This window comes from Erpetoichthys calabaricus, chromosome 1, assembly GCF_900747795.2.
Source record: "Erpetoichthys calabaricus chromosome 1, fErpCal1.3, whole genome shotgun sequence".
NCBI classification, from domain to species: Eukaryota; Metazoa; Chordata; class Cladistia; order Polypteriformes; family Polypteridae; genus Erpetoichthys; species Erpetoichthys calabaricus.
The window spans coordinates 97,246,603-97,267,346 of record NC_041394.2 but is presented as its reverse complement, the minus strand read 5'-3'; the positions used below and the strand labels follow the sequence as shown (position 1 = coordinate 97,267,346).

General features: G+C 38.2%; 1 protein-coding gene across 4 annotated transcripts in view; it reads right to left on the bottom strand.

Moving 5' to 3' along the window:
- The window catches only part of mark4b (MAP/microtubule affinity-regulating kinase 4b), a 236,789-nt gene extending 230,136 nt beyond the window's left edge, over positions 1–6,653 (bottom strand). For 2 of the 4 annotated variants that reach the window (XM_051922150.1, XM_028803986.2), the window contains exon 1: positions 5,721–6,653. In XM_051922150.1, coding sequence (XP_051778110.1) covers positions 5,721–5,771 — 51 coding nt within the window. In that variant the 5' untranslated portion in view covers positions 5,772–6,653. The remainder of the gene's footprint in view (positions 1–5,720) is intronic. The other 2 variants (XM_028803979.2, XM_028803994.2) reach the window with 1 other exon arrangement.
- Between the last annotated feature and the right edge of the window lie 14,091 nt (positions 6,654–20,744).

The window sequence follows — 20,744 nt, the reverse complement described above, 5'->3', positions numbered from 1 at the left end:
AGAATTTACTGTTTTTATAACATATGTTACTGTCATTTATAACCAAAATGGTCAGAATTAACTTATCACTCTATAACAGCCTTCCTTTGCACAAAGAAACAACCAGAAAAAAACAAAATATATAAAGCAAAGTGAAGCAGCATGGCAGATAATGTTGTGCTTCATGACAATTAAGCTCCAGTGTTACTCTATGTGGTGTCTGCATGTTTTCTGGATGCATTTCTCCCACAGTTCAAAGATGGGCAGACTAGCAAATTGCAATTGAGTGTGCCATGCTACAGAAAGATGCCCCCTCCTACCCTGCACCTGATAGCTAAGGAATAACATACAAAGTCTTACTAATCTTTACTGAACCAGTGGATTTGGAACATTGATGGACAGAGCCTTTAGGTGATTCTGATGGGTCTGATCTATTGGGCTTTGTGAATAGATAATTATTAGCTTTGTCATTGTATAATTTACAGTATCCTTTCCAGAGTAACACAGATTAAAACATAAAAACTGAGGGAGCACTGCTAAACTGTACCTGCATTTGAAAAAACTTAATGCCCTTCTTGCTCAAATAGTAAGTAAAACGTTAAGTAGTTTGTTTCACCAGCCATATAAGCCAGTGAACAAAACAAGATTAAAAAATTAGGGACTGAAGCAAGGCTTCTATATCTAGTACTTCTCTCCTCACTACTGACATATCATGCTGAACATGAAAAGACACCATGTCATAAACTGAATGTTTAAAGAGAAATGTTTAAAAATGAGCTATGAACAACAGTTTGTTCCTCTAAACATTAGCTTTTTAAGATTTGTCTTGGTATTATTGTTATTGTATCAACAAAAGAATTAATATAGCAGTCACAGTAGATTTACAATACTATAGTGGTATTACAATGAAACAAAGCAAAGATAAGAAAAGTGTGCTGTAAATAATGAAGGAACTATGTATCTAATTGGGAGCATTTAATTTGATAAAAAAAATATTTCACAAAATAATTTACATTTGACTTAACTACCCTTGCCAAGATTAAATTTCTAGTTTACATGAAATATTTTCTTGATTTTAAATTACAAACACTATTAATTTGAAGGTATCACAGACAGCACTTTTCAAATTGTTAATTCAATTGTGGTGTGTTGAGGTCAAAGCCTGACCTAGCAGAAAAGAATATGAGGCAGCACCTTACAACTCCCGCTATTTTGATGTGGTATTTCAGAATTCTCCATGTTCTGTTATTTCTTCATTATGGAACACTGAACCGGATGGTGGCACACAGTAAGGACAGTATCTCCGCCACCCTGCGGTACTTGGATCCAGGCTTGACTCCAGCCGAGGTGTCACTGCATGCTCTCAGCGTGTTTGTTCCGGTTTACTCCCACCATTCAAAGATATACTATCAGCTCAATTGGCAAAATAAATTCCCCAGTGTGGGCTTTCTGTTTAGAGAGGCTTCCTGTCTTATTCTCATTGCTGCCATGACAGACTCTGTGCCCCCCAGAACCAAGTATGATAGGAAAACATGCAAGATGTATTAGAATAATATTCATACTGAAAGAAGCTCCAAAACAAAGACTTTGCATAACACTCGCCTTCTAAAAATGATATGCATTTTTCTACTTTATTCATAACTAAGCTTGTCCCAGGCTGCATCATCCTTTAACCAAAATTCTTAATGAGAACCAATGAACAATTAAAAAAATTCCACCAAAAAATGTAATATTAGAAAAACGGGATAAAAGAACAATCATCAAATGATTTTGGAGACGTTTTGGGAAAGAAAAAATCTTCTTCAATATTCAAGGGGACTTTTAAAATTGCCCACAAAGAAACAGCAGCATGATGGTACAAATCCCGCCATCTCATGGTTCAAACCACAAGCCCCATCACTTGCTGGTCCAAATCTGCAAGCTTACTTTGTATCGGCTTGGTTCGCACCCAAAGACCTGCAGGTAGGTTAAATGGCAATCCTAATTTGCAAAAGCACGAGTGTGTAAGGCAGGAGGTGCCAAGTGACGGATTGCAGCTCATTCCTTCTTTGGTTTTGATGCTGCCTGGCTGTCCTGAATTGGTTAAAAATGGATAGATAGTCACTAGTCACATAGTCGCTTTGAAAACCCACACAAATTGCTCCAGAAATTCCTTTATTCCTTGTGCCATTTGACTTTTCAATAAGAAATATCTGAGATAATGATTAAGGTTTTGATATATATTCTGTAACCTTTTTTTTTTGGTGTAAATATGTATTATCTAACTGCCTTACCTTAACCTCTCTTGTTTCTATTTGTTTGTTTTACTTCATTCTGTCTGTTATTAGGTGCAACTGAGAAGACAAATTTCATGTTTTCTTGTGTAAACATGACTAAATAAAGAAACCTTAAACCTTAATTTGGCAAAGTATGAGTGTGTAAGGCAGGGGGTGCCCTGTGATGGATTGCGGCTCATTCCTTTTTTGTGTTTGATGCTGCCTGGCTGTCCTGCATTGGTTAAAAATGGATAGATAGTCATAAATACTGGAAAGGATTTCTTAGGTAGGCACTAGGGTGTTGTACCATGTTAGCCATTATGAATGTAGTGACAAGTCAAGTAAAATGACACCTTTTATTGGCTAACTAAAAAAGATCACAATATTGTAATCTTTTTTAGTTACAACAACATTTATTTATATAGCACATTTTCATACAACCAATGTAGCTCAAAGTGCTTTACATGATGAAGAAAGAGAAAAAAGACAAAATAAATAAGAATGAAAATTAGGGAACACTAATTAACAGGGAGGACAGGAAAAACAAAAAAACTCCAAACGGCTGGAGAAAAAAAAAAAAAATCTGCAAGGGTTCCAGGCCACGACACCACCCAGCCTCCTCCAGGCATTCTACCCAACATAAATGATCTCAATCAGTCGTCATGGAAGAATTTGATGATGATGGTCATGTGGACTTCTGGCCTTAAATCAAAGTTAGCCAATAAAAGGTGTCATTTTACTTGACTTGTCACTACATTAGGTAGGCACTATATACAGAAGAATGAAGAACTGGAATAATTATTGTGGCATCTAAAAATCCAACTATAATGCATGTTTTTGTTTTCTGATACCATACATGTCCACGGCTATGGTTTCAATCCAATGCTAAATTTAAAGGTCATATTACTGATAAGATATGCATCAGACTAATTAAAAATAAATGAATGCACACTATCATAGATATTATTTTGCACTGTGCGCTGAGAACACACACATTCAATAAGCTTGTGACCAAGTCCCCACTAGCAGAGTGCACAGCATAGAGCAGTGAATGTTGCAGGCATCTAATAAACCCCAGGAGCACACTGCCTCGGCCACAATGTGACTATGTTCAAAATTTAACTGGCATAATTAAGGACTGCTGATTTCTGTCATCACTCCACACCTTATAATTCTCTTTTACTGGAAGATTTTTCTGTTCATTCTGGCCATTTCCCTCAGCTAGATCCTCAGACTGCTGCGGCTCATGTGGACCATTTCCCAACTGGGAATTTTTGCAGAAAACTGCAGCCCATCCCCCTCCTTTGGCTTTATACAGTAGATGTAGTCATTCTAGGTGAACAATAAGGGGATCCCCAAGGAAGACAGGGAGGAACAACGACAAAAGAGTTGGGTTGGTATTTTTTTAAGCCTTAAGCAATGTTGCAAACTGCATCTAGTTGTGAATGTCTGAAACTCTGTTCTCAGTGAAAAACATCATGCAAGAATAAAACCGTAATTATGCAAAGAAAATTAATTAATTTGAAAAAATAATGAGAAATGTTACAAACTGAAAATACAATAGTCTAAACTGTGATAATTATAAAGCAGCTACTATTCTAGCAAAATGCAGATCAAAACCACACACAGAAACATACAAACTGGTAAACTGTTTTTGCAAAAACATAAATCTATGATTTCATGCTATATACATCCATGAGGGTTATTTATTTATACAAATGCACAGCTCATTATATTTCTAGATTCTCCTTACACTTTTCAGGCCTTTCTGCTTTAGCTCATTCCTAGTTTCTGTCAATTGCTTTTGCAAGGAGGAATATAATTAACATTTCTAGATGTGATCAACATCATCTATAACTGTGCCCCTTGGAATTAAAGGCAAAGCGGCAGTCTCCATATGTATTTGACTTATTAAATGGCTTATTTATGGCACAGAGTTCTGTCTTTTTTCTATAAAGTGTGCCTTCTGCAAAGCTGAACAGAATTTCTGCTTTTCCAAATGGTAGGAAATCGGGGGCAGGGTGGAGGTGGGCTTCGGCACATTAATCGAGGGATGACAGATCTACACGTCATACCAATCACCTCATAATGGAAAGATAAGACTTTGCAAAAAAAAGATTTTGTACTAGATCGCAAAGAGCTCAGGTATAAATGTCCTTGAACGTGTCCTGGGGTATTTGGGTAGGGTGTGCTGCAAACTGCTGAAATTAGTTTAGAAACATCAAATTTACAAAATAAAAAGGCTGAAGTGCTATTTGAAAATATATTCAGATTAGACAGATGCTTTCAGATATTTCTTGTGTTCCATTAGGAAAAAGACGGCAACACCTTATTGGAAGCATTATGAAGTGAAAAAAAATCTAAATTTTATCTGTAAAAAAACAACATCTTAGTTTGTCCAGATATCTTTAAAATCTACAGTTAAACGCTTTTGTCTAAAACATTATCAGTTGAAAAAATGAAGTCAGGAATTGGATAATGGAATCTCAATTCAAGTTTGGTAAACCTTAGTTAGGTAAAAGAGAAATAAAAGGTTCCAATCCACATTTAGAGTCTTAATCCCCAAACCAGACTCCCCATCCCTGTGAATTAAGTATTACACCAATGTGTAATTCAAGCGACAATTAGAGAAGCTTTAAATGGGCCTTGGCTTCTCTATCACGTATTTGGTAAGCTCCAAAAGCCTAATGGGGTCAGGGCCTGAACACTGGGCAAGCCAAGGTCCAAACCTGTTCATCCAGCCCTGGGTGACAAAAGCCAATTCCATTAATAATGGGAAAAGGCAGGGTGCCACCCTAGAATGGAACTGTAATCCATGACAGTCTGGACTCAACCTGAACGGTTTACAGAAGCCATGCAGTATATGTGTGAACTGAATAAGGAATGGCACTTCGACAAAGGCAGCACAAGTTGAACCGACACAGAAGGCTGGCTGTGGAACCAAATGTCAAAACGGTGTGCTTTAGAAGCATGGAATTAAAGCAATGTTCAATTTGCTGATAAAACAATACGGTTGGGATTCCCTTTTGAGTTAATGTGCTATATGAAAAAGCAGCGCTGACAGTTCAAAAATCTTCTGAAAAGAAAACATACGCCCGCAGTTTTACTAAATCATCCTTCCATTTCTATTTCAACTATAAAACGTGCATTCAAATCAAAGCATAGCCCGGCCATCATCCCCCCCAAGCCAGTGCACACCGCAGCCATGCATTTTTCATAAACGAAACACACCCTACCCCCCCCCCCCCCCCCCCTTTCTAAATATGGAAGACACGTCTGCCGCTACCTCGCCGCTCACAGTGGACACCCCGCATCCATCCCGAGCAGGTGAGGTGTACGCAAAATGCGGGACTGCAGGCGGGCAGCTGGCGACAGACGCGCGCCATCGGCATCTCCCGGGACCCCACAACAAAGTGCCGGATTACACGCGTCCACACGGCAAATACCCTCCTCCCACTTCTGCAAATAAAAGCGCAGGATACTTACATGATCCGAATTTCGCTCGTTCCCGGAAGGCAGTGCCGATCGAGAAGACATGTTTCCCTGAGAGTCCCTGCGTACTGAATCCTGTTAACTGAATGGAGCACTACATAGATCTACATCGAGCCGGCTACATTCACAAAGCCGTCCACATCGCCGCAGACTATCGTCCTCTTTAAATTGTCCACTCTGACGGAAGGTGGGGGTGACTGAGACAGAGAGCAAAATGCCTGAATTAAATAAACGAATGAATGAATGAGTAATCAGTTCGATAGGTCTCGGGCCCAGTGTGCAAGACAGCCGTCAATCATCCGCAGAGGGCAAAGCTAGAAAACGCCAAAAATCAGCTAGTCTTCATGCTCGTGTACCGCACTGGTTTAATATCCTCGGTATCATCGCAGGCAGACGAAACACAGAAAACTGACAAACGTCTAGTCGTGCTCGTGCTTGGTAGCTGGATCATCGTTTGTTGATGTTTTTTTGTTTGTTTGTTCGTTTGTTTATTAACAATATTATTTTCGTCCCAATGTCTTGTGGTTGATTTTCTGTCTGAGGAAACGCGCCAATAAACGAAGAGCCTGAAAGGACAGCGCGGCGCGATCCTTTTTGACAATTAGAAATAACAGGCTTCCCACGGAGAAAAATAGGCGACCTCCATCAATCCTGGCTCCGGCAACTAGTCTCTGCGAGCAGAAAAAAATCCAGTCACCCCATTAAAAAAACGTACGGAGCCCCGGTGGTACCGCATCTTCCCCTCAACGGGTGTCTCACGGGTGCCTTGTGAGACAAGCGCATCCACAGCTTTGCGGACAAGTCCTGGGTTTTACCCCAAAAAATGACATCCCTGACCGGAGCAATAAAGAGAAGGAAGAACGTCAAACAACTCTACTGCTGGGTAGGGTAGGGTTGCTCAGTTGCTGTCTGACAAATCCCCCCACCCCTCCCGCTTCCTGCGTCTTAAAGAGACAGGCCCGTATTTGGAAACGACAGCGCCAAGGCGGAATGGGGGGGGATTCGCCAGCATAATGATGTAGACTGGCGTGTGGGTTAAAGGGCGACTGTCATATGAAGGGTGGAAGATGTCGAAAAATAGGGATTGGAGCGCGGTAAGGTAACTTTATTGAGCTAAGACAGTTTTGCAGTTGTTTATTACATTCATCCATTCATTTTTTTCTGAACAACATATTCCATTTTGACTCCTATCAATGTATTTAAAAAGCAAAATAAAAATATGCAAGGTGTGAGTCCAAAAATGGATTACACAGGAAAGAAATATAGAAGAGAGAAGGTTGGGGAATGAACACAACCAAAGGAAATACAAAAGATTTAAAGCCAGTGGACATTCAGAAAGTATTCAGACCCCTCTCCGTTTAGCACATTTGTTTATGTTTCAGCCTTGTGCTGAAATCAAATAAATACAATTTTTCCGCACATCAAGCAACACTCCAAAATGATAAAGCTAAAGCAGGATTTTAGAATTTTTTTGCACACTTATGGAAAATAAATACTGAAATATCATACTGATAAAAGTATTAAGACCCCTTGCAATGACAATTGAAATTTAGCTCAGGTACGTCCCATTCTATTGATCATCACAGAGTTGTTTCTGCATTGTGTTTGGAGTCCAGATGTGCTCAATTCAGTTGATTGGACATGATTAGAAAAGTCTCGCAATCCTTCCCTACAGCTGACGCTGTGTATAACAGCACAAATCAGACCATGAGGTCAAACAAATTGCCTGAAGAGCTTAGAGACAGGATTGTCTCAAGGCACAGATCTGGGGACACCTACTAAAAAATTCTGTAGCATTGAAAGTTCCCACAGTGGTCTCCACAATTCTTAATTGGAATCTTAATTTGAAGGGCTTTGGTAAGAGAGGTGGTCAAGAACCCAACGGTCAATCTGGCTGAGCTCCAGAGAACCTGTGTGGAGATGCGAGAAACTTCCTGAAGGACACCCATCACCGCAACATTCCACCGATCTGGTTTTTATGGCAGAGTGGTGAGACAGAAACTTCTCCGCAGTAAAAGACACGTGGAAGTCTGCTCAGAGTCTGTAAAAAGGAACCTAAAGGACTGTCAGAGTGTGAGAAACAAAAGTCTCTGATCTCAGGAAATTAAGATTAGCATCATGTCTGGAGGAAACCAGGCACTACTCATCACTTGTGCAATACCATTTCAACAGTTAAGTGTCGTGGTGGCAGTGTCATGCTATGGGGTTATTTTTCTGCAGCAGGGACTCGAGTAGGGAAACCTGAACAGAGTAAAGTCCAGTGAAATCCTAAATGAAAATTTGCTCCAGAGTGCTCTGGACTTCAGACTGGGCCCAAGGTTCACCCTTCAACATGACAATAATCCTAAGTGTAAAGCAAAAATAGCACATGAGTGGATTTGAGGCAACACTGTGAATGCCCTTGTGCTCAGACTTGAACCCAATCAAACATCTTTCGACAGACCTGAAAAATAGCTGTTCAACAATGGTTTCCATCCAATCTGACAGAGCTTGAGACCATTTGCACAGAAGAAAGACAGAAAATCCCCAAATCTAGGTGCGCAAAGCTTGTCCATATCAAACTCAAAAAGACTCCAGGCTGTAATCGCTGCAAAAGGATCTGAATAGTTCTTTCAATGTGATATTTCAGTTTCAGTTTTTTATTTTGAATGCATTTGCAAAATCTTAAAAAATCCCATTTTCGCTTTGTCATTCTGGGATATTAAGTGTTGCTTGATGAGGAAAAAAGTAATTTAAAAGACATAAGGCGGCAACATAACAAAGTGTGCAGAAAGCAAAAGGGGTCGGAATGCTTTCTGAATCTACTGTATATATAGATAGAGACAGATAGTATATAAGTGGCCACTTTATTGGGTACACCTTTCCAGTTTACCATGCAGGTTTCCTTTTAGCCTCCTGAACAGCTTACATTGTTCGCATCGTGGATTCAGCAATCTTCTTTAAAGATTCTGGTCAATGCTGGCTCAACAGCATCACACAGTTCTTGCAGATGTTTTGGCTGCACACAAATCTTTTATGCCTCCTCATTCCAAAGGTGCTCTGTTACTCCAGTTATCAAATTGGACAGTGACATTTGCCATTAGAGCTGTCAGAGGCTTGCAAAATATATGAATTCAACTGTATTTCATTTGCATTCATCTCTGTTAAAGATTTCTACCTATTATTTCTGTAATTGTAGTTTTTCGTTTATTATTTTTAAGGCTCTTTCAGCTACATTTTTGTATGAAATTGTGCTGTGTAATTTGTTGTTGTTGACTGAGATCTTGCAGGCCATTAAAGTAATTTGTTGCTGTCTTGTTTATCGAACCAGTTTAACAACAACAATACCAACACTTTATTTCTTGTATAGTCTAAAATCACACAAGGAATGCCTCAAAGGAGTTTAACAGGCCCTGTTTTTGAAAGTCCCCCCAGCCTTGACTCTCTAAGCAGACAAGAAGAAACAACTGCCAAAAAACATTGTTGAAAAAAAAAAAGGAAATTCAGAGAGAGACCCCCTTCAATGTGAGTTTACAAAAAAATGTGGTAAATTCAATACACAAAACATAATACAAGTAATCCTTTTCACAGAGCTAAATGACCAATCTATCATTACCACCTCAGAAATACAAAGCAGTAGTACAAATACTTTACTCTTGTAGAACAATCCTCAGCAAGTGCAGGCACAAAGTGCCACAACAACTCTCAAGGCAAAATGCATAAATAGATTATATCACTTACTAAATACAGAACTATCAAATGTACAGATAAAGATTTGTTCAAATACTGTATATCAAACCTTAAAGAGGATGTTTTCTTAGTTATGTGGTGCATTATCAAGAAATGCATGGCTATGGCTGGGTCATCTGCCCACCAAATAAAAAATCAATAAAAATAAATATTTAGCTACCGTACATCCAAATGCCCACCCCAGACTCGCATCTTAGTAACACCCCTTGACAGATGACCTGGGTAGGACCATGGATGACGCACATTGGTAGACAGTACCTTGGAGGATTTTCACTATTAATAAAAAATTTAATGGAAATGATAGTGACAGGGGGCAAAATTCCCAAATATATGCTCCCTTGTTAATTGCTACAGAGAGACAAAAGTAGGAAGACATGGCAATTTATCTGGCTGCTGTGAGTCAAGACTGCAGAGAGACCTGGGACCAATAAGGGGAGTTCTCACCAGATGACTACAGGAGTTACAGAGACCAGTGTTGACCTTTGAAGATGTCTCACAAGTTAACCCAGAAGTGGTCTTAGACTAGATGATGAAGTCCACTGCCAGTCAGACTTCAGCCTATGAGAAGTCAATTGCAAAGATTTAGGAAGCACTCACTTGGTGGGAGGAAGAGAGGAGATGAAGGAGCAGAAAAGGAGCACAAACTGTTGAGTATTTTGCATAATGCTAGCTAGCAGTGACCCAGTGGACGTGTGTTCATTTTGCTCTTTTATTAGTTTGCTGGCCTGTAATGACTGCTCGCTATGCCACACCATGATTGTGACATTGTGACTGCAATGGATTTGACTTTTTATATACCCCCCCAACATCGGCAGTTGGCGCTGAAGCCGTCATCTAAATAATGGCCTGACAGCTCCGACGGCTATCTCTTGTAGCTTTGGTGCTGGTGCTGTTCTCATTTCTTCCCTCCCTCTTCACTGCTGTGGTCTGCCACCATACCCAGCTAACATGGAGATTAGGCACAGAGAGGCTGTTAGTCATTTCTTTGCTATATTGTTTATTATTAGTTTTGTACATTCTGGGCCAAATTTCCTGGTACCCTTCTATTTCTTATTATTTATTTTAAATACTCACTTTTATATTATTTTGGCCTCCTTTGTTTTTTGTATACAAGTTGAGTCAAGAACACTTCCTACTAGCCACACCTGCTGAAAATATCTATTCGACGGTAGACTGAGCCCATACATAATGGATACACGTGATCAGAAACAATCCTTATATACACTGTGGTATTCAAATAACTCTCAGTTGGTATTAGGAAGCCTTATGTGTGCCAAGAAAACATTCACCACAACAATGGACTACCATCACCAGCCTATACTGTTGACACAATACAAGGTGGATACAGGGATTCTTACTGTTTATTTCAAGTTCTGACTCTGCTATCTGCATGCTGAAGCAAAAATCAAGATTTGTCAGACCACGTAACGTTTTACCAGTCTTCAGTTGTCCAGTTTTTGTGATCATGTGCCTACTGTAGCATCATCTTCCTGTTCTTAGTTGACAGGAGTGGAGCCCAACATGACTCATCTATATGGCTCATCAGTTTCAAGGTCCGATGCATAACTTGTTCAGAAATTCTTTTCTACACATCATTGTTAATTAATAAAGAGCTGTTACTTGATTTGCACTCTTTCTGTTAGTTTCAATGAGTCTGACAATTCTTCTCTGACCTGTCTCAATAACGTGGTGTTTTCTCTCACAGTGCTGTCTCTCATCTTAAGTTTTTTGTTTGTTGCACTAGTCCATTTAAATTGAAGAAACTGTAGTTGATTTGATGTCACTACACTGGTTACCTGTGTCATTCAGGATTGACTTTAAAATTCTGCTTATAGTTTATAAAGCCTTAAATAATCTCGCCCCATCTTATATATTGGAATGTCTGACACCTTATATTCCAAATCGCAACCTCAGATCCTCAACTGAGTGTCTCCTTAGAATTCCAAGAGCAAAACTTAAAAGAAGTGGTGAGGCGGCCTTCTGCTGTTATGCACTTAAAATCTGGAATAGCCTGCCAGTAGGAATTCGCCAGGCTAATACAGTGGAGCACTTTAAAAAACTACTGAAAACATATTACTTTAACATGGCCTTCTCATAACTTCACTGTAATTTAAATCCTGATACTCTGTATATCCAATTCATTATAATAACTATTCATGGTGGCTCTAAAATCTGTACTAACCCCTACTCTCTCTTCTGTTTCCTTTTCCGGTGTCCTGCGCCACCACCATCTACCCAAAGCACCATGATGTTCCAACAATAATGGATGGATTAAAAGCCAGAAGTCTGTATGACCATCAGCATCAAGTGACTCCGTGAGAACCCTAACTACAAAGAGGACTATTTCATTTATGTTAGGTAGAATGTCCAGAGGGGACTGGGCGGTCTTGTGGCCTGGAACCCCTACAGATTTTATTTTTTTCTCCAGCTTTCTGGAGTTTTTTTTTGTTTTTTCTGTCCACCCTGGCCACCGGACCTTACCCCTTTTCAATGTTAACTAATGTTGTCTTATTTTACTTTCTTATTTTGTCTTTTATTTTTCTTTTCTTCATTATGTAAAGTACCTTGAGCTACTTTTTGTATGAAAATGTGCTATATAAATAAATGTTGTTGTTGTTGTAGTGCACAGAAATTCAAGGTAGGCAGCTGTTTCTGAGATGGATGGTACCAGCAAGTCTAGCACCAAAAATCTCAACTAGTCAATGTCACTTAGATCACATCTTGCCCATTTTAATGTTTGGTTGAACAGCAACTAATCTTTAAGACGCTTGACCATATGAACCCTGAACACCAGGTACAACTCAACCAGATATAGTCCCACATTCAAATAAAGTGATTTTTCATTTGATAACAATACTTCAATAGGCTATACTCGGTCCACTACAGTATAATTAAGCAGATACAGTATGAACGCTCCATTTTCTTCCACTGCTGGGATAGGAAGAAGAAGGGATAGGAATTGAGTACCATCCTTGCCCGTTGCACCTACTGTACATTCATGTTGTCTGTCCAGCTAGGCAAGAAATCATTTTCCATCCTCCTTGGCACTAACTATATATATTTTTATATACATTTGGTATATATGAATGCACACGTGTGACAATATATACACACACAAGTACATAGACAACAAATTTAGGGCTCATCAAAGAGTGATTCCTCACCAAGTCAAGGTTTGGTGCTGTCTTTTAATATCTCTCCTCTTCTTCTAACCACAGGTCAGGAGATTGACAGCTCAAAGATCTCCGACATCACTTCTGGTTTCCAATCACTTGAGCCCATCTCTTCCTGTTGATAACTATCACCAACCCCATCCTAGACTCTCTCTTGGAAAGATATTTTGCTAATGAATGTTGAATCACTTTTGTTATTTTGATCAACTGTTATTCAGGAATCACTGCTGGTGCCCCAAACCTCAATGATCTCTCTTAGTCTTTTGTTAAAGTGGCATAGTCAGAAGGATTATTACCGGAGATGAACAGACTTCACACTTCAGATATATCTGTAATGATATATTATATTATATTATATTATATTATATTATATTATATTATATTATATTATATTATATTATATCTGGAATGTGCATGTTCTCCTTGTGTATATGTGGATTTTTCTTTTGCCGTTTAACTTTTCCTCCCACATTCAAAAGACATACAGCTTATGTGGATTAACAACTCTAAATTGGCACAGTAAGAGTGAGTGTGGGTGTGTGTGAATATGCAGACTGAAATAAAATCCCATTATTTTATTTTTTGATTAAAAAATAACCGAATGCTTATACAATTATGCAGTCTGTTTGCCATGATATTCCTAAAGAGGCTCTTGTTCTATTAATTGTCTCTAGTAGTCACAAAGTAAAAGTGACTCCCCTTGGTCTGCAATTAAGGTGTTTTTCATGAGTACAGATTATCTATCAATGAATGTTTATTTCATATGGCACCATTAACAGCAGGTGTCACCCACAAGGTGCTTTACAGAGTAAATAAGATTATGATACAGTATCCATTAACAGTAAAACAAAGAAATAAAAACAAAAAAAAGTAACACTGACAGATTTTAGGAAGACATAAAATATATTGCTGATAAATTGTAATAGCTCATCACATCAGGAGGATATTTAGAAATCAAACAGGGTTACAATGTAAAATTACAAAGAAAGATATTAGATAACATTATAGTCCATTATAGTATTGATAAAACTAAGACATTTTGAGTTCTACATACACAGCGCACAGTACTACAGTGTACAGTATAGTTAGGTCAGTACTCTCATAGTGCAAATGACACACAGTTGAGTTTGGTAAAGGGTAGAAGTTAAAAATTCAGAGAGAATAGCGGGGTCTTAATTTGACTGTCAGGAGGAATTGACTTAAAATCATGTCAAGAAAGAAAGTTACTGAAAATAAGGACCATTAAGTTGAGTAAGTGTTTGCCATTTGTTTCAAATTTGGATTCTGAAGTAGTAAGAAGGCAAGCATCAATAGATCTAATAGATTTATAAGGCATAAGCAGTTTGGGTAAGTATTAAGTAGTGTCGGACAGCTTAAGTAAATAAATTTATAACCCAAAATCTTAATGTCCACCACTGGTTTGCATAGCACTTAATAATAGATATATTAGCACGACAAAAGATAATTGAATGCAAATATTCAATTAAAGATATCAAAAGTCATGGAGAGCTGGAATCTGTTCCAACCTAAACCTAGCATGCTTAAGGCATGGCCCAGATTTGGAAGGGGTTCCATTGTGTGTCGCAAAACACACTCACACACAACCCAATACTCAATCCTTTCAGATTCAATCAAAATGCATTCAAAGTGGATGTACAAAAAATAAAACCTATACATCCATGGGCGGAACACATTTGAAGTTCACACAGTTACAAGACCAGAGCTTGAAGTGGGCTGGTATGTACCATTATAGTGTACTGGACCTAATCACTGTTTTAAAGCTGCATACCAGAACTGTTTGGTATGTACAGGCAGTGTTGTCAGCATACCGGCACTCATAATGCCTCATTGATTGGATGTGCAGATACTGTATGTGGAGAACCCACAACCACTGAATAGATACACATACTGTATACGTACCTCAGTGCTTGATAGTCCGAGAGGGGCACCTCCTCCTCCTCCTGGTTTTATTAAGAAATCAGACCTAAAGAGAAAGTCTCAGCACTTAGAGTGGGGGAAAAAGTATTTAATTCCCTGCTGAATTTGTAAGTTTTCTCACTTACAAAAAAATGAACAGTCTCTAATTTTACTTTAATAGATAGATAGATAGATAGATAGATAGATAGATAGATAGATAGATAGATAGATAGATAGATAGATAGATAGATAGATAGATAGATAGATAGATAGATAGATAGATAGATAGATAGATAGATAGATAGATACTTTATTAATCCCCAAGGGGAAATTCACATACTCCAGAAGCAGCATACTGATAAAAACAATATTAATTAAAGAGCAATAAATACACAGTGCAAGTTAAAAAATGGAGAGAGACAGAATATCACCCAAAATCCAGAAAAAAACACATTACATTAAAGTGTATAAATTGATTTACATATCATTGAGAGAAATAAATATTTGATGCCCTACAACCCAGCCAGAATTCTGGCTCCCACAGGTTCTGTGCCCACATGGCACACAGATTACAATCAATCAATCAATCAATCAATTACAGATACTCCTGATCTCAACTCATTATACTGTATGTATAAAGCACACCTGTCCACAGAATCACTTTCTTCCATTCCACCCTCTCCACCACCATGGGAAGGACCAAAAAGCTGTCGAAGGATGTCAGGGACAAGATTGTAGACCTGCACAAGGCTGGAATGGGCTACAAAACTATCAGCAAAGAGCTTGACGAGAAGGTGATACTTGGAAATGGAAGAAATATAAAATGGCCATCAATCGCCCTATGTCTGGAGCTCCATGCAAGATCTTGCCTCATGGGGTGAGGATGATCATGAGAAAGATGAAGGGTCAGCCCAAAACTACACGGGAGAAGCTTGTTAATGATCTGAATGCAGTTGGGATCACAGTCACCAAGAACGCCATTGGTAACACAATACACCGTAATGGATTGAAATCTTGCAGCGCCCACAAGGTCCCCACTGCTCAAGAAGGCACATGTACAGACCCATCTTAAGTTTGTCAGTGAACATTTGAACCTGTACATGTGCCTTCTTGAGCAGGGAGGACCTTGTGGGTGCTGCAAGATTTCAATCCATTATGGTGTAGTGTGTTACCAAAGGTGTTCGAATGGAGTAGAACAGTGTGTGGTTTTTTACTGTGGCTGGAGTGCCAATTCTGCCACCAACCCCCAAACTTCCTCTGCAATTCACCTTAGATGATTTATTAATTATAACAGGATATTTATGCAAACTCCTTCCATTAACATTTTCTTTTACCCATTTCCTATTGTTATATGGACATTCTTAAGTTTCATGAAACTCTTTGGTTTGGACTTTTTCCTATTCTTTTATAATTCAATGTTTGCATGTTTGCCTTCTTTCCACAGTTTTTGTCCACTGCCTATTTGCCTCATGTTCTTCTGGTGTATGAAGACCTCCTACATTCGGATGCTGCTTGGGTGATATTAGTTTGCTGTGGTCTCTCAAGTTGAAGCTTCATGCTATAGAGATGTGTGTCTTTTTCAGCCTGGATGATCTGTGAAGACAGATGTTAAAAAGTGTGTGGTATGATTCTGTGATGTATTAAATTTTTAATAACCTCTACTGGGGATGTTTTTTATTCTTCAAATGTTGATTAGGGAGTTTAAAGTGTGAGGAATCCATTCTTATATATTTTAAGATCTGGAGTATTCTTATGGAGGTAAAAATTATTTTGCACTCTTTCTGATACCATTTTCTCCCATCAATGAAATCCATTACTTTGACATTACCATCGTTATGATACAGGTCAGGTTGTTAGGGGTGTGGCTTAGTTGTCATGACCTCAGCGTTCATTATGGGAAAGGGTTATAAGGTCAATTTAGGTGCAAGTTTGACAGATAAATCTCTAAAAGTCTTTCTCATGATTATTTTTTATTTAACCCTTTTCCTGGCAACAACCGTTCACCTTGGCCTTTGATTATTATGTTTTATCTTAGATTTGAGCAGCTTGATTTCCTTGTTTTTGATTTTAGCACATCTTGTTTCCTAGTCATATCTTTAAAATACTATCTTCAGTCATCTAAATTCTTAGAGATAATGGAGTAGAAACCATATATTCAAGACAAAAAAATTATGCCATTTTGTAAACCGCTTAATCCAAATCACAACTGCAGGAGGCTGGAGCCTATTCCAGCTAGCAGAGAATGCAAGGCAGGAACAAACCCTGGGCAATGCGACAGGAGAAAAGTTTCTAGAATAAATTAAAACCTATAGAAAATGTCATACTGAAATGTATAAAAGTCTCAAAAGGTTGCCCAGAAGTAGCCCACTCAAACTAGAGTCTCATATCAAGAATATGTGGCAGGAATCAAAACAGCACCAATCAAATCAGATGGAGTTAGAGAAAGTTTATAAAGAATATTTGGTCAAAATGGCAAAGCCATTTGAATTTTCTACAAAAAGCTTTTATTCAACTTACACCCATAGCAGCTCAAAGTTTTTATCAATAATCAGTACAAAATGTTGAATTTTGTTTTGACTTTGACACTGTGGAGTTTTTATGCTGATTAAAGACAATTAAATACATTACAATCCCATTTGCCATGCATAGGGTGTCTCTTGAAGACCTGGTTAATTTCTAATGCATATTAGCACCGATAATTTAAGAGTTGCAAAAAAAAAAAATATTCTGTCTTTTGTGCTAAGCATTACAATGTTTAGCATAGAGTGTAAACTGGAGGATCGCTGGCAGGCATGGGTTCCACGTACTGTATACCGCAAGAACCAACTGTCCTACAAAATTTCATGACTGGTTCCAAGAGCATTAATAAAAAAATAAAAAAAATATCCAGTGGAGACAAAGAGCTCACCCTGGCTCCTGGCAGCTAGAGGAAAAGGCGGAATGCAGGACAACAAGTAACCCCATGAAGGGGTTACTGTGTATCCCGGGCATTTAAAGAATCCACTTGGCATCAGATTATTGGCAAGTTTGAATGGCAAAGCTCAAAGGGCCTTGAAGACATTTAAACAAAATGTCAGTACCAGAAAATTTTAAAAATACGTCAGAGCCCTATTATTGATTTTATTTAATTCTCATCTTTATGATACTAAACATACTACTCCCAACTTTGGATTGTTTGTTATTGTGTTTGCAAAGAACATGTCAAATACATTAATGTTTACATCATCTTTTCCTGACAGTATTGTGTCTTTCTTTCTACTGTACATATCATTTGAAGTGGACCTCAGCTTGGAGGGACAGGCAGGTTCCTCTGGTCCTTAGAGCATTTCACTATCACAAACTAATCACGTCTGCTGACAGACACGTCCCTGCGAAATTAGACCTTCAGAGATTTTGACTGTGAAGCAAACCGTTGCTTCTTGCTGTATGCTGTTTGTTCCTCTTTTTTCTCTTTTTGTACCCTTGCACAAGCGTACAGCTGTAACGCAATAGCAGAAATGCTTAAAACCAGAGATCATTTACTTTCATGAACACACATATTTGATTAAACACATAGTAAAACTGAGCAATTACAACAGATTTATCAGAAACAAATCTTGACAATGTAAATACATTAGCAGAATACTTGAGATATGAGCAGCCTGACAATGGAAAAGAGGAAAACAAAATCTCCAGTCTATGTATGTACTTCACTCCGAGAATAATAAACCTCTAGGCATTAGGTTGGTAATAACAGACAAAGTCACAGTCACACTCAGGTAATGTCTTACCGTTACAACTACTGGAATATTTATTTGGGCTTTAAAACATGACAGCGTTTAGAAGGCTATAACAAGGGCTTGTCTTCCCAGTGATTCTAAGCTTATTAAATGGCATGGAAAATAATTAAGGATTTTAAATTGAATTAAATGGTAACACATTAGTTTTGGTACTGCAAAAATGCATCTATTACTCATCTACTGTCATGTAACAAGACCTTAACAAAGGCTTCTTCTGGACTTTGTGGCACATATAAAATGTCAGTACATTTGTTATTGATCTCTATGCTGTGTAGCATATTGTCATGATGGTAAAATTACTTATTAATATGAAGGATTCACATACTAAATATGCACTACCAAGAGAAATGTGTCTCCATTAAGCCACCTCAGATGACTTGAAAGTGAAGTCCTGTTATCAGATCACATTTCAGAGATGAATAAATGCTTCACCAATGCTTTGTAAGTGTTATGGAGACCCAAAGAAGAGCTTGATAAGGTCTTGTTACATAATGGCAAATGAGTAATGGATACATTTTTGCAGAGCCTAAACTAAAGTGTTAATAATTACACTTTAAAATATTACTCTCTACAAAACAAGTAGGGACATGGACTACCGTAAATAATAAAATGCATGCATCTTCTTTGTTGGTGATTTTTTGCATTTCTTAGTAAAATCTGATATCCACATGTAACCAAATTCTCCAGCTGGACTGCTACAGATATAAAAGTGATTATCTTCACCATTTAAATTCTGAAATTCCATTTGCAGTGTGATATATAATTTGCATAAGAATGTAATTGATTATTCTACTACTAAAATTTGAAAGCCTACTCTATATAATTGTCTGCATATACCATTATTATATTACTAAATATAAAATAAATGTATCTCACACACGTGTCTCCCACACCTCAAAATGCAGTCAGAGACACAAGTGAAATCCTTTCTTTCTTAATTTAACAATTTAAACAAAAAAGAAAGCAAATTCAATGCAGAAGATAGGAAGTATTTCTTAACACAGAAGGAAGTGGGAGAGTGAGACAGACAGCCCAGTCAGATCGCTCCACATGCTCTGCTGTTTAGGGATCAGTTGGATTAGATAATGTGGGAAGATCCGTTATTTATTAGCTAAATGTGCATGCTGTACTAAATGATTTTCATTTGCTACTGAATGTCAAGCTGAGTGGCCATTTTCAAATCTGCTTATTGCAGTTTAGGGTTACAGAGTTTACCCCAGCAGTTTCAGAAACAGGCAGAAGCTACTACAGAGCCCCAGGCCATTGCAGGGCACATGCATGCTTATTCACTCTGACGAGGACATCTTTGAGATGTGAGAGTAAAGCTCAACTACCCAGAGAAAAAACACAAGGAGAAGGTACAGACTCTTAGAGACTATGACTGGGACAACATTGGAAGCTTGTCTCTAAAGTGAACGAATTTGTTCAATAGTTTGGAGGGTTTTTTTTTAATTGTTTTAAATCTCCTGTGTTTTTAAACTTTTCCATGTTTTACAGCACCATTCACACTATTTGTGGAGCTGGGGGTTCCAATACTTGCAATGATGTTCTTGTAATATTTCTTTTCTGCCAAACAGATATTTTGGAATTTAATCATAGCATAGCAAGTGTGTTCAAATTAATGAATTCAAAAAAGGTGCTCAGAATATAGATAAAACCACTGCAACTTTGTGAACCTTCATAAATAAGACTCTTGTCCATTTTCTGAATTATGGCAATCCAAGGCCTTTCTTGACAACATCAGGCACAAGTCAGGAGTCAAGTTCAGACTGGGCACTAGTCTATCACAAGACATATTTTCTCACAACAGCCCAATGTAACATCATATTTCAGTGAAATAAGAGAAAATCCACATGGATATCTTGAAATTGTGCAGGCTAAAAACTGAACCACATCACTGGAGCTGAGGTATAGTGGTGCTAAGTTGTGCATCACTAGTATAACATCCAGATTAAGACCCAAATCTATGCAGCTTTCTTAAAGGCGATGTCATATGCACCCCTGAAAGGTAATGGGAAAGACAATTTCCCTTCTGGGATTAATAAAATATATCATCATCATCATCATCATACTGGACAAATTCTAGCTGTAGGGTATGTCAAACTTGCTGACGATGTTGCTAATCACATTGCCAGACCATGTCATCACAACTCAGTAACTCTGGCCACATCAAATTATGTGACTGTTTGTCAACTTTAGGCATATAAATCAACTAGCTGTGTGTGGTCTTCAGGACAAAAGAAAACTCAAGGGCTCCTTAGCAATTTTTCTATATTAGAGAATTTGGAAAGGCGTCAGCTAACTCTTAAAAATTACCCAGTGTAGAGGACGTAGGCCCACCTTGTGCATGCTGCCCCACTGGCTTTCATAAGAAGAAACGGGCGATACCATATCTTAGCTGTATCGCTGACATATGAGTC